This window comes from Pediculus humanus, genomic scaffold (genome assembly GCF_000006295.1).
Source record: "Pediculus humanus corporis 1103172108010 genomic scaffold, whole genome shotgun sequence".
NCBI classification, from domain to species: domain Eukaryota; kingdom Metazoa; phylum Arthropoda; class Insecta; order Psocodea; family Pediculidae; genus Pediculus; species Pediculus humanus.
The window spans coordinates 1,799-13,289 of NW_002987582.1; the positions used below are offsets into that span (position 1 = coordinate 1,799).

Sequence of the window (11,491 nt, forward strand, 5' to 3'; positions counted from 1 at the left end):
ATCCTCCGCGCCATCTCGCCGGCGTTATTTGTTCCCAAATCAAAATTGGCTCTTAGCCACGACTCCACGGCGAGACACTCGACGAGCCGCTCTTTGTCCATCGACCGCAGGCTCCGCCGGGGCGGAACGACGACGCGAGGCCTGCCGGACCGAGAGGCAGCCCCCCTTGAACTCCGAGGAGCCCCGAACGAGAACGCCAGGTAGGCGTGATCGCTCAGGGACTCGAAACCGGAAACGACCTCCCAGCCGGAAACCCACGCCGCGGCCGTGACGGAAGAAAAACCGTGAGATCGGTCGCGGACTCGCCGGTAGCCCGCACGCAAGTTTTAGCCCCTCTTACATTACGCACGGCGAAATGGCGCGAATCGAACCACTCCTTGAGGAGTCGACCGCGCGCGTTGTTCGCGTATCCCGACCACGAAACATGTTTTGCGTTGAAGTCACCGCAGACGAGAGTGGAACGGGACTCCTCCCCGAACCGATCGATCTCCCAAAAAAAATTTTCGAACTGGCTGACGGAACGATTCGGCGACGCGTAAGCAGACACCAGAACCGCGTTTCCCCATCCGACCAGAACGAACCCTCTCCCCCCGGGACAGCTCTCGAGGCCTCGGCGTCCGAACCGAGTTCGAGAATAGTATCGCGGCCGCACCGTCCTCGGATCCGAACCAAGAACCGTCACGGCTTTCCCCCCTTTTCGGAACGGCGTAAGGTTCCGAAATCATGACGGCGTCGACCCCGCACGAATGGAGTTGTGGAGCGCAACGAATGGATTTCGCGCAGTCATGCACCCGGTGCCCTGCCGCTCCCCACCTGAAGCAACGCTCTTGCGCTCCCTCGACCCTCACCTCGAATTTGGGACACCGCGCGTCCAGGTGACCGGGATTCAGACACCTGAAGCACAAGTCCTTCCGCTTCGGCGGAAGAACCACCCGCGCTCTAACTCTTCCGACGGTCACCTTGTCCGCTTCTAGGAGAACGGACGCGGCGGCCGCGCGCCCCCTCCGATCGAAGGACGGACCAAAACGCCCGACATAGGACATCCGCCTGCCCTAGAAAACGCGACGTCGTGCGACGTCGCGGACTCGCAGGACTCTCGACGTGGAGGTCGACCCTTCTCGCGGGGCACGTCGCTGGGACTTCCATCGGCCCCACGACCTTCGAGAGCTTCGCGGCCAGCTCCGCCGCCTTGGCTGCCCTGTTTCCCCCCTTAATCTCGAGAACCCTCCTCCCGTTTGCGGACGGACGGATCCTAAGGGAGTCGATTCTAGTTTCTCTAAATCGACGCGATCTCATAGTCCCATCCTTTTTTTTTTTTTGACCCCGGGGAAATGCGGTTACGCACTGGCCCCTCCTTTTTACGGAGGGATTGTGAAACTCGGTATGGATTTAAAGAAAGCCTAACCGGGAACTTATACCCACTAAAACTCCTGGGCATGTCGCAATAGCGTGGCTTATGTGAAGAGAAGGGGGACGTTTGTCCCCTGATGCAAGACGCATCTCCCAGGACGTTCGGTAGTCCCTTTCGGGAGTGTCCTCCGGCTCTTCGCCGGGGGGGAATGGGGACGGAAAGATCGCCTGCTTTCAGAGAATGCGGTCGGGAGGGAGGATTCAGACTAAAACTTCGCCACCTGAATTTAAGGGGGGTAAATTAAAGAAGAAAGTGAAGACGTTTGTTGACCGCATTCTCTCCTAACGAGTTATGAGGACAAAATGGGGGGGCAAGACAGATAGAGGAGATCGACCGGGACCGCCGGTCTCCAAGAAATTTTAAAGAAGACTCATCGACGACGAAGCTTTCGTTTGTCGCCGCACCTCGATAATCGAAGACGTCGTCGTCATCATCTTCATTCTCATCTTCATCCTCCTCCTTGTTCCGACGACGACGTTTCATCTCCCTCGGCCGATGACGAAGGTCCGGAACCGCTCCTTCCGACTCCTCTTCTTCCTCTTCCTCGCCTTCTTCATCAGCGGGATTTATAGACCTTAACCTAACCTTAGACCTAGCCTTAATCCTATTTGTTAACCTATCCTTAAACCTACTCGTCCGAAGCATACGACGACGAACTCCGGACTTTTCGCGCTCGCGTTCGCGGTCCTCTTTCGCCCGCAGGACCACTTCCGAAAATTGCGAAACGGCGGACCATTCCCGGGGTCCGCGAAGTAACGCATTCACGAGGCCGTGAATCGACAAGTCGGGTCCGATGACGCCGATCAGCCGCTGCCTGTGATCGTCCCACGCGGGACATTTCGCGACCGTGTGCTCGACGTTGTCCTCGGGCGCACCGCAGAACCAACTCTCCGTCGTCGCTTCTCTGCCGATGCGCGCCAAATACGAGCCGAACACTCCGTGGCCCGTGAGGATCTGAACGAAACGATAGGTCAGGTTTCCGTGACCCGCCTCACCCAGCCCCCCACTCGGGGACCAAGAACTTCGATTATTTCCCCCCCGTAGCGCCTGCGCCCGTCGACGAACCGCGCCTGCCACGCTCGGACCGTGCGAACGCGAAGTTCCCTGCGGAATCGGGCTCTCCTCGGCCCGCCGCGACCCAGCTCGCGGTAGAGGACGAGTCTCGACCTCGAGGAGATCGAGCGGGGGAGTTCCCGACAGAAGGCAAGCCACCTCCGCCGCGACGTCCCTGTACGCCGTCGCCACCTTGTTCAGAGACGCCTTTTGGAGTTGGATCGCCCTCTCGCGAAGCGGCCGCGATGCCGCCACCGATTCGGCTCTCACCGGTGCTCCGTACAGGGCCACGGAGTGAACGACCGTCGCGTACAATCGCCTGACCTTCGCCCGGGGACCCCGCAGGTTCGGCATCAGGCGCCCTAACGATGCGCTCACGGCTCGGATCTTCGGTCCGAGGAGCGCGAGGTGTTGCCCGAAAGTGAGACCCGAGTCGAAGGTGACCCCCAGATACCTGAGCGTCCTCCCCACGCATAGTCCCAACCTAGCTCAAAGTATCATTTTTTCCGAATACTAAAAAATTTTTTGAACGGAAAAAAATTTTAAAACGACAATGAGGTCAAACAAATCTGCATTGGAGCAGTTTTTTTTGCTCTTAAAAATAAAGAGTTTTATGAAACATGGGATAATGATACTACCTGAAAAATGTCAAAAGGTCATCGATAATAATGAACATAATATTATATGATAAAAATAATTTGACATAATTAATAAATGGTCGTTTTTCCTTTAAAAAAAATTCGTAATTACTTTGTTGTTACCAACCCAAAAAATTTATGATTGTTTACCCTGCTGACCATGGGGACATGGATCAAGTAAATTTAAATTCTTTAAGGAAAACAGTTTATTAATTCGTTAAAATTTTTGTAATAGGAGTCAATCAGTTGATTAACTTGGTAAGCAGTGAAAACCAAGAAGTTGTAAGATGTGCTTGTGGAGCCTTAGTTAACATGTTACTCGATTCTCAAGGTAGAAAACAATTTTTGATTTCGAAAGGAATCGATAAGTAAGTGTATGGATAAAATTAAATTACGAACAAAAATTTTTTTTTTTTTTTCTTATAATTTAATTTTATTTTCAGATTGATTGACGCCATTGAATTATTTTCTAACGATTGGTCACTTGCGAGTTTAGCAGGAAGAGCCATTTGGAATTCTTGTGCTGATGTGTCTTCCGCAGCCATGCACAATAATATGGAAAGATTGCTTAATATATTAGCTAATTCATTAGGTAATTATTACTTACACACTCACTCGAATATCAACAATTATATTTAATTAAAAAATTTTCTTTTCTTTTTTTCACAGAAGAAGAAAAATGGAACGATGGAGACGCTGCATGGGAAGAATTTGCATCAATAGCAACTGATTTATTAGAAAAAATTAATTCTCATTTTGAAGTTTCTGCTTAGTCAATTGTTTAGTAAAATATTATGTAAATAAATATTTTTTAAAATTAACTTATTTTATTTATTTTATTACATAAATTTTTTTATCCTTTAATAATACAAACGACAACAACAACAACAACAACAAAAAAAATTATTAATTAAATGAATAATAATAGCAGCAGCGATATTTAATTAAAAAAAATTAATTGATTCGTATAAATTGCAAACAACATTTATTTAAATATTGCACCGATTCATTATCATTATTATTATTATTATTATAATTACACACAAGACTAAATAAAATTAATTAATTTTTATAAAAAAAATAATTTTTTTTTTCTCTTTTTTTCTCCTTTTTCTTTATAAAATATTTACATTTAAAAATAATAATAATAATTTTGATTAGAAAAAATATATATATAATTGCGAATAATAAAAATTATAGATAATAATAATAATAATAATTGAAACAAACGGAAAATGATTTTTTTATATTTTTCATTAGACTTTTATAATGTCTAATTTATGTTGACACTATCTATCTCTTTGGTATTTTATTTTTTCGATAAAAACGTGTAATAAAAACGTAAAAATTATTATTATTATTATTGAGCACTTTGTATTCTATCTTCCCATTGTTGCAAAAGTGAAAATCTTTTATTCGGCATTCTAATATTTACCTAAAAGAAGAAAAAAAATTTTCTTCATAAGTTTAAATAGTAGCCATTATTTATTATGGAAGAAGTAAAAAAAAATTTTATTTCCTACTCTTTCTAAACAGTCGTCATCTAACAAATTTGGATTCGATACTGAATGAGACAAACGCAAACTTGGTTTTTTATGTTGTTTGTGACTCGTCCAACTGTGAAGTTCACCATCATCATCATCATCACCACCTTCTTCGTCAGAAATATTAAGAAGATTCGGTTGGGATCTGTGAAAAAATGATGCTGGACCAACCGGATTATGAGCACGTTGTAATCTGTCCATAAGAAAAAAATAAATCAAAATTAATTAACGGGCTTGATTTCTTTCGCGATAAACAAACCGGAAACGAACCTTAATTCTTCTTCTCTTTTTTCCATTTCTTTTAATTCTTCTTGTATTTTTTCTCCAGCAGGCACGTAACCTTTTCTTATCAAAGCACTCGAATCGATACCTGTTATGGAACGTCCTATTGGGCCCCGTCGAATATTTTTATCATTTCCCATGATATGCGATTCTGAATTAACCGACCCAAATGGTATTTTACCTTTGGTGGCAATAAAACGTTGCATTATTCCTGAACAAGTAAAGTAAAATGACTTTATAAGTATTTTTTTCTTCTTCTTTATTTAAATTTTAAACGACCGTAAAAATACCTTTTTGAGCAGGGTTTGGCGCATATCTTCTTCTATTTGATAATAATGATGATGATGATGATGATGATGGAGTTTTGATAGCGGAATTAATTTTATTTTTATTATTTCCCTCATCGGAAACTTGTAACGTTGAAACCGATAATGATCTTTTCATTCTAGAATCTTTATGGCGATTTTCTAATATGGCAAATTCTGCCAACTGCGTAAATCTAGTCACCTGACACATAAAATTTTTAAATGATTCAGAATTTTAATTGAATTTTTTTATTTTTTCCGTTTCGTAATAATAATAATAATAATACCTTTGCATCGACTCTTTCTTCGGATGTTGTCAATATTTTACCCTCCGTTCTCAATTCGTTTTCTCTCTCGTTGGCTTCTTCAATTTCCTGTTGGATTCTATTCGTTGCGATTCTATGTTGTACGTCTCTCGTATCGTTTTCAACAGCATCTTTTTTATTTAAATTTTTTGGAATCTGAATTAAAATTTCTTTTTTTTTAAACAATTCAATTTTTAACAATAAAAATTCGTTCACGTGTAAACCTGTTACCTTAAATGATTCTATTTTTGCATCACCGCGAACAACAACGATACCTTTTTCTTTTCTTAATTCTTCTTCACGTTCTTTGGCCATACGTATTTCTCTTTCAATGGGTGTTTCATTTTCCATTCTGAAACAAAAAAAAAAAAAATTAAAAAAAAATTTACCGTTATTACGGATTTAAATTAACCTCTTGTATGTTATATAAATATTTATTAACCTCTTGTAAGCGGGTAAGCATGAATGATCTTCATCTTCCTGTGGATCTTCATAAGGTCTCACACTTATTTTTTTCCTATGTGATGAATCCCCCCGATCTTTATCATTTAATGTCGAACCGCTTCCTGAACTGTGTCCAGAACTAACGGAATCCAATGATCGAGTTCTTCTATGTATGAAATCCTCTGAATGAGGCGTGTTTACTCTACTGTTTACGACAAAACCAAAAAAAAATTCACAGAGATATTATTTTCAAGATGGTGGACACAAATAATAATTTAAATTTATCATACCTGTTATTTCCGTCCAAACTATGTTCTTTTTCTTCGCTACCGTACTCGGAATAAGTACTGTCATCATTTGTGTGTATGCTACACATGTCTTCGGATACGTTTCCGTTATCTTTTGTTGATGAACATAAATCTTTGCTAAAAAAAAAATAAAAAATCCGACAATCATTTCACGAGTCAATGTTCGTAAAAAAAAAAAAAATTTTAATAATAATAATAATAAGCGGAAAAAGAAAAAAAATATCAACTCAACTCAAGGTTTTAATAATTTTTTAGACCGTAAAATTTAAACTTCACGGAGAGAGAGAGAGAGAGAAAGAGAGAAAAAAAATCCGATCGATTCAATTTTATTATTATTATTAATTTAATATTAATTAAATATTATTAAAATTTTAAAATTTACATGTAGATAGATATAGCGTGAAAGAGAACAACGCACACACGCACATACTCATTGCTTTCACTTTAAATAAATAAATAAATAAATAAGGTATTTAAACATACCTGTTTTCGTATGATAATTGTTTTCTAAGTCTTCTCAATTCTTCTTCTCTTTCTTTTTGCTCTTGAAGTTCCAACGCTATCCTATCTTCCATCGATAACATATTATTAAATGTGACGTCACAATTTCGAATTTTATTTTTTATCATTTCAACATTATCATCATCATCATTATCGATGTAATTATCGTGGGTATTTGTATTGCAATTCAATGAATTTATCGATCCGCAAAAAGTATTTTTAAAATTTCTAAAAAATAAAAAAATACGAGATTATGATAATAATAATAAACATAATTAATTTACAACATTCGAAAAGTTATTTGAAAACAAATGTAATAATAATAATAATAATAGGATCATCATCGTCTTCATTCCTTCCTCATTCAAAGTGGAAAAAGAAGAAGAAAAAAAAAATTTTTAAATGAACGTTTTACGACTTTAACATCCGCTTTCTTCTCTAATGGCACAACATATATATAAAATTATTATTATTATTATTATTATTATTATCGTTAAAAAAATTTTCGCACATGGGTGGTTAAAAAAATTACATACATTTTTGTATATAGTCTTGGTTTTTACAATGCAACAACCGCAATGTTTTCAATTCATATAATTTTCCTCCCTTTTCTTCTTTTTTAAATGCAGTTTATTAGTATTTAAAAGTGAAAATAAGGCAACAAGAAGTTTAATAAATTTATTTATTTATTTAATTTAAAATAAATAAAAAAAAATCTTACGTAAAAAAAAGGGGGAAAAAAATTAAAACCGTAAAACCATTAAAAATCATAATTTATTTTAATGATGATGATGATGATGATGATGATGATAATAATCAATTAAAATTATTACGAGAAAGATTTTTTTTTGTTGTTTTTTATATTAAATCAGGAGGAGATGTTAACAACTTGTTGTTAAATTATGTAAAATCGATTTTTATTAAAATAAATAAATAAATAAATAAAAACCTCTGCCAAAACTTTCACTTATTATTATTATTATCATTATTATTAAATTATCGTAAAAATCAAAAAATAAATTTAACGCCAAAAATAAAAAAAAACAAACGAAAGTTATTTTTTGATTTTTCAATTTTACAAAAAATTCATGAATACGATTTTATTCAATCGCGAAAGTAAAATAAATAAATAATGATAATGATAATGATGATTTACCTGGTTGTATTGGTTGGTGAAATTGCCGGAGGATCATTATTAGAATCCCAAACTCTCATGTTTCCGTTAGTTTCTGATGCTGCTGCTGCCGCTGCCGCCATCATTAATTGCTCCCAATAATTTTTAGTTTTTTCTTTATTTTCTATTATCGAATCACGAATAATTACATCTAAAATAAAATTATTCCACCTCATCAAACTTTGCTTTTTTTTGTACATATTTCACAACGACAACAACACGAAATAATAATAATGATAATAAATTTAAAAAAAAAAAAATTTTTAAATGACTTCGTGATTTTTCAAAATGAGAATGCAATGAAACGAATCAAAAGATTAACTCTTAAAAAAAAAAATATTATTATTATTCAATCAGTCAGTCAGTCAGTCAGTCATTCGACAAGAGACCAGTTTATTATTATTATTATCACCCCGGTTCATTAATATATATATATTTTTTTTGGGTTATCCTTGTCGTTTAGGTATCGACCTATTGCGTATTCTCAATCGCGAATTACAAAATTTCGAATTTTATAAACGAGGATTTATGTACATTAGATTCCATAAATGTATTTTTAAAATTATTAAATTCATTCAATCAATCAATCAATCATTCATTATTTTTATAATAATACAAAAAAATTTTTTTTTCCCCAACACTTCGTAATAATAATAAATAAAAAAAACCCGAAATTATTATTATCACCATTTAAAATTATTTCTAACTGTAAGGTTACACGTTGTTTTACATTATTATTATTATTATTATTATTATTATTATTATTATTATTATTATTATTTATTTGATTTTATGCGTCGCCTGGAAAATTAAAAAAAAAATTACGGGTCAATGTAATAAAATTTTTTTTTTTTGGAATTTTCCAGTAAAAAAAAATGAATTATTTTATTAATACGTCTCTAGAAAATTGTATTATGTAGTTTAAACGTGTGTGTGCGTGCGCGTGCGTAACGTTTTAAGGTAAGGGAAAAGTGATAATAACACGTTTGGTCTTTATCGTGACACTTTTTACCACCGGTACCCCCCCTCCCCCGCCTTATTTTAATGTAACCAGGTATATATTTAATATATAAAACTTTTTATTTAATAATTAACCTTCTAAATAAAGTCAAGAGTCAGACATTTTTTTTTTATTGGGTTAAATGACATTAAGGCTGTTATTATTATTAGTACCCGGGAGTTATTAAACCCATTATTTAAATGATACATAAATAGCAAAAATGTAACTGAGACCCAAAAATTTCGATGATGATGATGATGATGAAAGTTTTTAGCAAAATAAAGCAGTGCACGATCAAATCGCATATACGCGCACACACACACACGCGAGCAGACACGTACACGCCCATTTTCGTTGTCAATGAACTATTAAAAAATAATAATAATAATAAAATAAAGCACCTTAAGCAATTTTTTTGAGCAAGGTAAAAAAAATTTCGATCGAGCGAACTCGATTTTTTTTTTTTAAACGTAAAAAATCGATTTAATATATATTAAATTTTATCTTGACGTGGAAATTGCAACGGGAAAAAGGCGGGAGAGGGAGGGAGGAGGGGAGGGAGTAAGGGGAGGAAAATAAATGAAAAATAATTATTTGTCGATAGCGCAAAATAAAATGGCGTATTGAAAAGAAACAAAAGAAGAAGAAGAAAAAGAAGTTGAAAAGATTTTTTTCTTTTTTTTCTTTTTTTTTGTGTTATGAAAATATGAATTGCAAATTACAAAATGTTTTCCTTGCTACCACCATTCATTGTTGCTATTATAAGAAAGAAATTGTGCCAATGAAAAAATTTTTCACGTTTCGTTACACACGACGATAACAAAAAAAAAAAAAAAATGTTTTGTTCTTTTTTTTTTCTCTACAATTTCCATTTATTATTATTATTATTATTAATTCATCGATTGGATTATTGATTAATTAAAAAAAAAAAAAAAGACAAAATGTCGTACCTTAAATACTAAAACTTATCCCCTTAAATAAATCGAACGTGGATTAATAAAAGTTTTGATGACGTTATAATCCCGAGAGTGAAAACAAAAGAAAATTTTTTATTATTTATTACCTTTTTTTTTCTGTCAGCTTTACTGTTTTCTGTATCTTATCAGGGTCGGATAAAATACTCGTAAAATTACAAGAAAGAAAAAAAAATAGAAAATTACGCAAACTTACAAAAAATAAAAAAAAGTCTTTCATGCTTCCTTCATTCTCTCTCGCACAAATGTTTTTTTTTCAACTTTATTTTTTTTTTTTTTTGTTAATTGTTGTACGAAAAAAAAAGAAAAAAAATTCACCGAACCTTAAACCATACCTCCTAATTAACTTACGTAATTCTTCTTCCTTAATAAATAAATTAAAGTCTGTGAGAGAGAGAGAGAGAGAAAAAAAATTTTTTTTTTTTTATAATTTACGGTTGGTAAATTATTTTTAACCAAAATAAGTCAAAAAAAAAAATTTTTTTTATTTTCCACAATTGTAACTCAATTAATGAGTGATTAAAATCATTATTATTATTATTATTTAAATGACGTAATCAAATCAGAAAGAGAGAGAGAAAGAGAAAAAAAGAAAAGTTTTTCTTTTACATTTTCCATTCATAATATTAAATATATGTAAATAAATAATAATAATTTAAATTCAAAATTCTATTATTATTATTATTATTACTATCGAACTATCGAAAATGGTTTTGCTAGCAACCAGGGCAGGCAACATTACTTCCTTTTGTCTCTTATGCATAATAATAATAATAATGAGGGACGGTTTTTCCATTTTGACAGATTCGAAAAAATAATTTTTTTATTTATTTATTTGTAACCGAGCATTCATAATTATTAATTTAAATAGAATTGCAAAAGAAAAAAAATATATAAATAATAATAATGATAATAATAATGATAATAAATCAGGTTGTACGACGGATTGTTTGTCACCTTTAAAAAAAAAAAGAAAATGTTTAAAAAGTTGCGTACATAAAAAAGAAAAATAAAAAAAAACGAGTGAAAGTAGGCTGAACAAAAAAAAAAAAAAAACGAACGTTTTGTCACCACACACACACGTACAACAACATTCAAACGATTAAAAATTAATTAATTATTTTCACGTAAATATAATATTAATAATAATAATAATAATGATAATAAATTCGAATCGAAATTTCTTTTTAAAAAAAAAAAAAAAAACCTTCGGTCGTCGTCAGTCAATGAGGACAAGTTTTATTTATAATTAAATATTATTAACGTTTAATAATTTATTTCCTTCCGAAATTTACGTCGAAAAAATAATTTTTTAAATTTATTACCTAATAAATATTATTATTAAAAAAAATTACCCTACTACTCCTTCTCTTTAATAAAAAAAATAAAAAAAATTACGCATTTATTTAAATGTGCGAGTGCGTGCGTGCGCGGGAATTATACGCGTTTATTTCGATAAATTATTATTATTATTTTTAACGATAAAATAATTATCATCATTATTATTATTTCATAATTAAAGGGATCGGTAAACAAAAAGAAAAAAAAAAAA

General features: G+C 34.4%; 2 protein-coding genes across 2 annotated transcripts; one reads left to right on the top strand and one right to left on the bottom strand.

Annotated features, from left to right (window-relative positions):
• Positions 1 to 3,240: 3,240 nt before the first annotated feature.
• On the top strand, positions 3,241 to 3,875 carry Phum_PHUM405420 (uncharacterized protein; the record flags this gene model as incomplete). Its single annotated transcript, XM_002428814.1, has 4 exons — positions 3,241 to 3,279; positions 3,349 to 3,470; positions 3,594 to 3,694; positions 3,772 to 3,875. 4 exons carry the CDS (start codon positions 3,241 to 3,243, stop codon positions 3,873 to 3,875), a joined length of 366 nt encoding a protein of 121 aa, XP_002428859.1.
• Positions 3,876 to 4,462: 587 nt separating this feature from the next.
• Positions 4,463 to 6,874, bottom strand: Phum_PHUM405430 (uncharacterized protein; the record flags this gene model as incomplete). Its single annotated transcript, XM_002428815.1, has 9 exons — positions 4,463 to 4,537; positions 4,626 to 4,839; positions 4,917 to 5,139; positions 5,219 to 5,435; positions 5,533 to 5,694; positions 5,770 to 5,890; positions 5,981 to 6,187; positions 6,273 to 6,407; positions 6,774 to 6,874. 9 exons carry the CDS (start codon positions 6,872 to 6,874, stop codon positions 4,463 to 4,465), a joined length of 1,455 nt encoding a protein of 484 aa, XP_002428860.1.
• Positions 6,875 to 11,491: the final 4,617 nt, after the last annotated feature.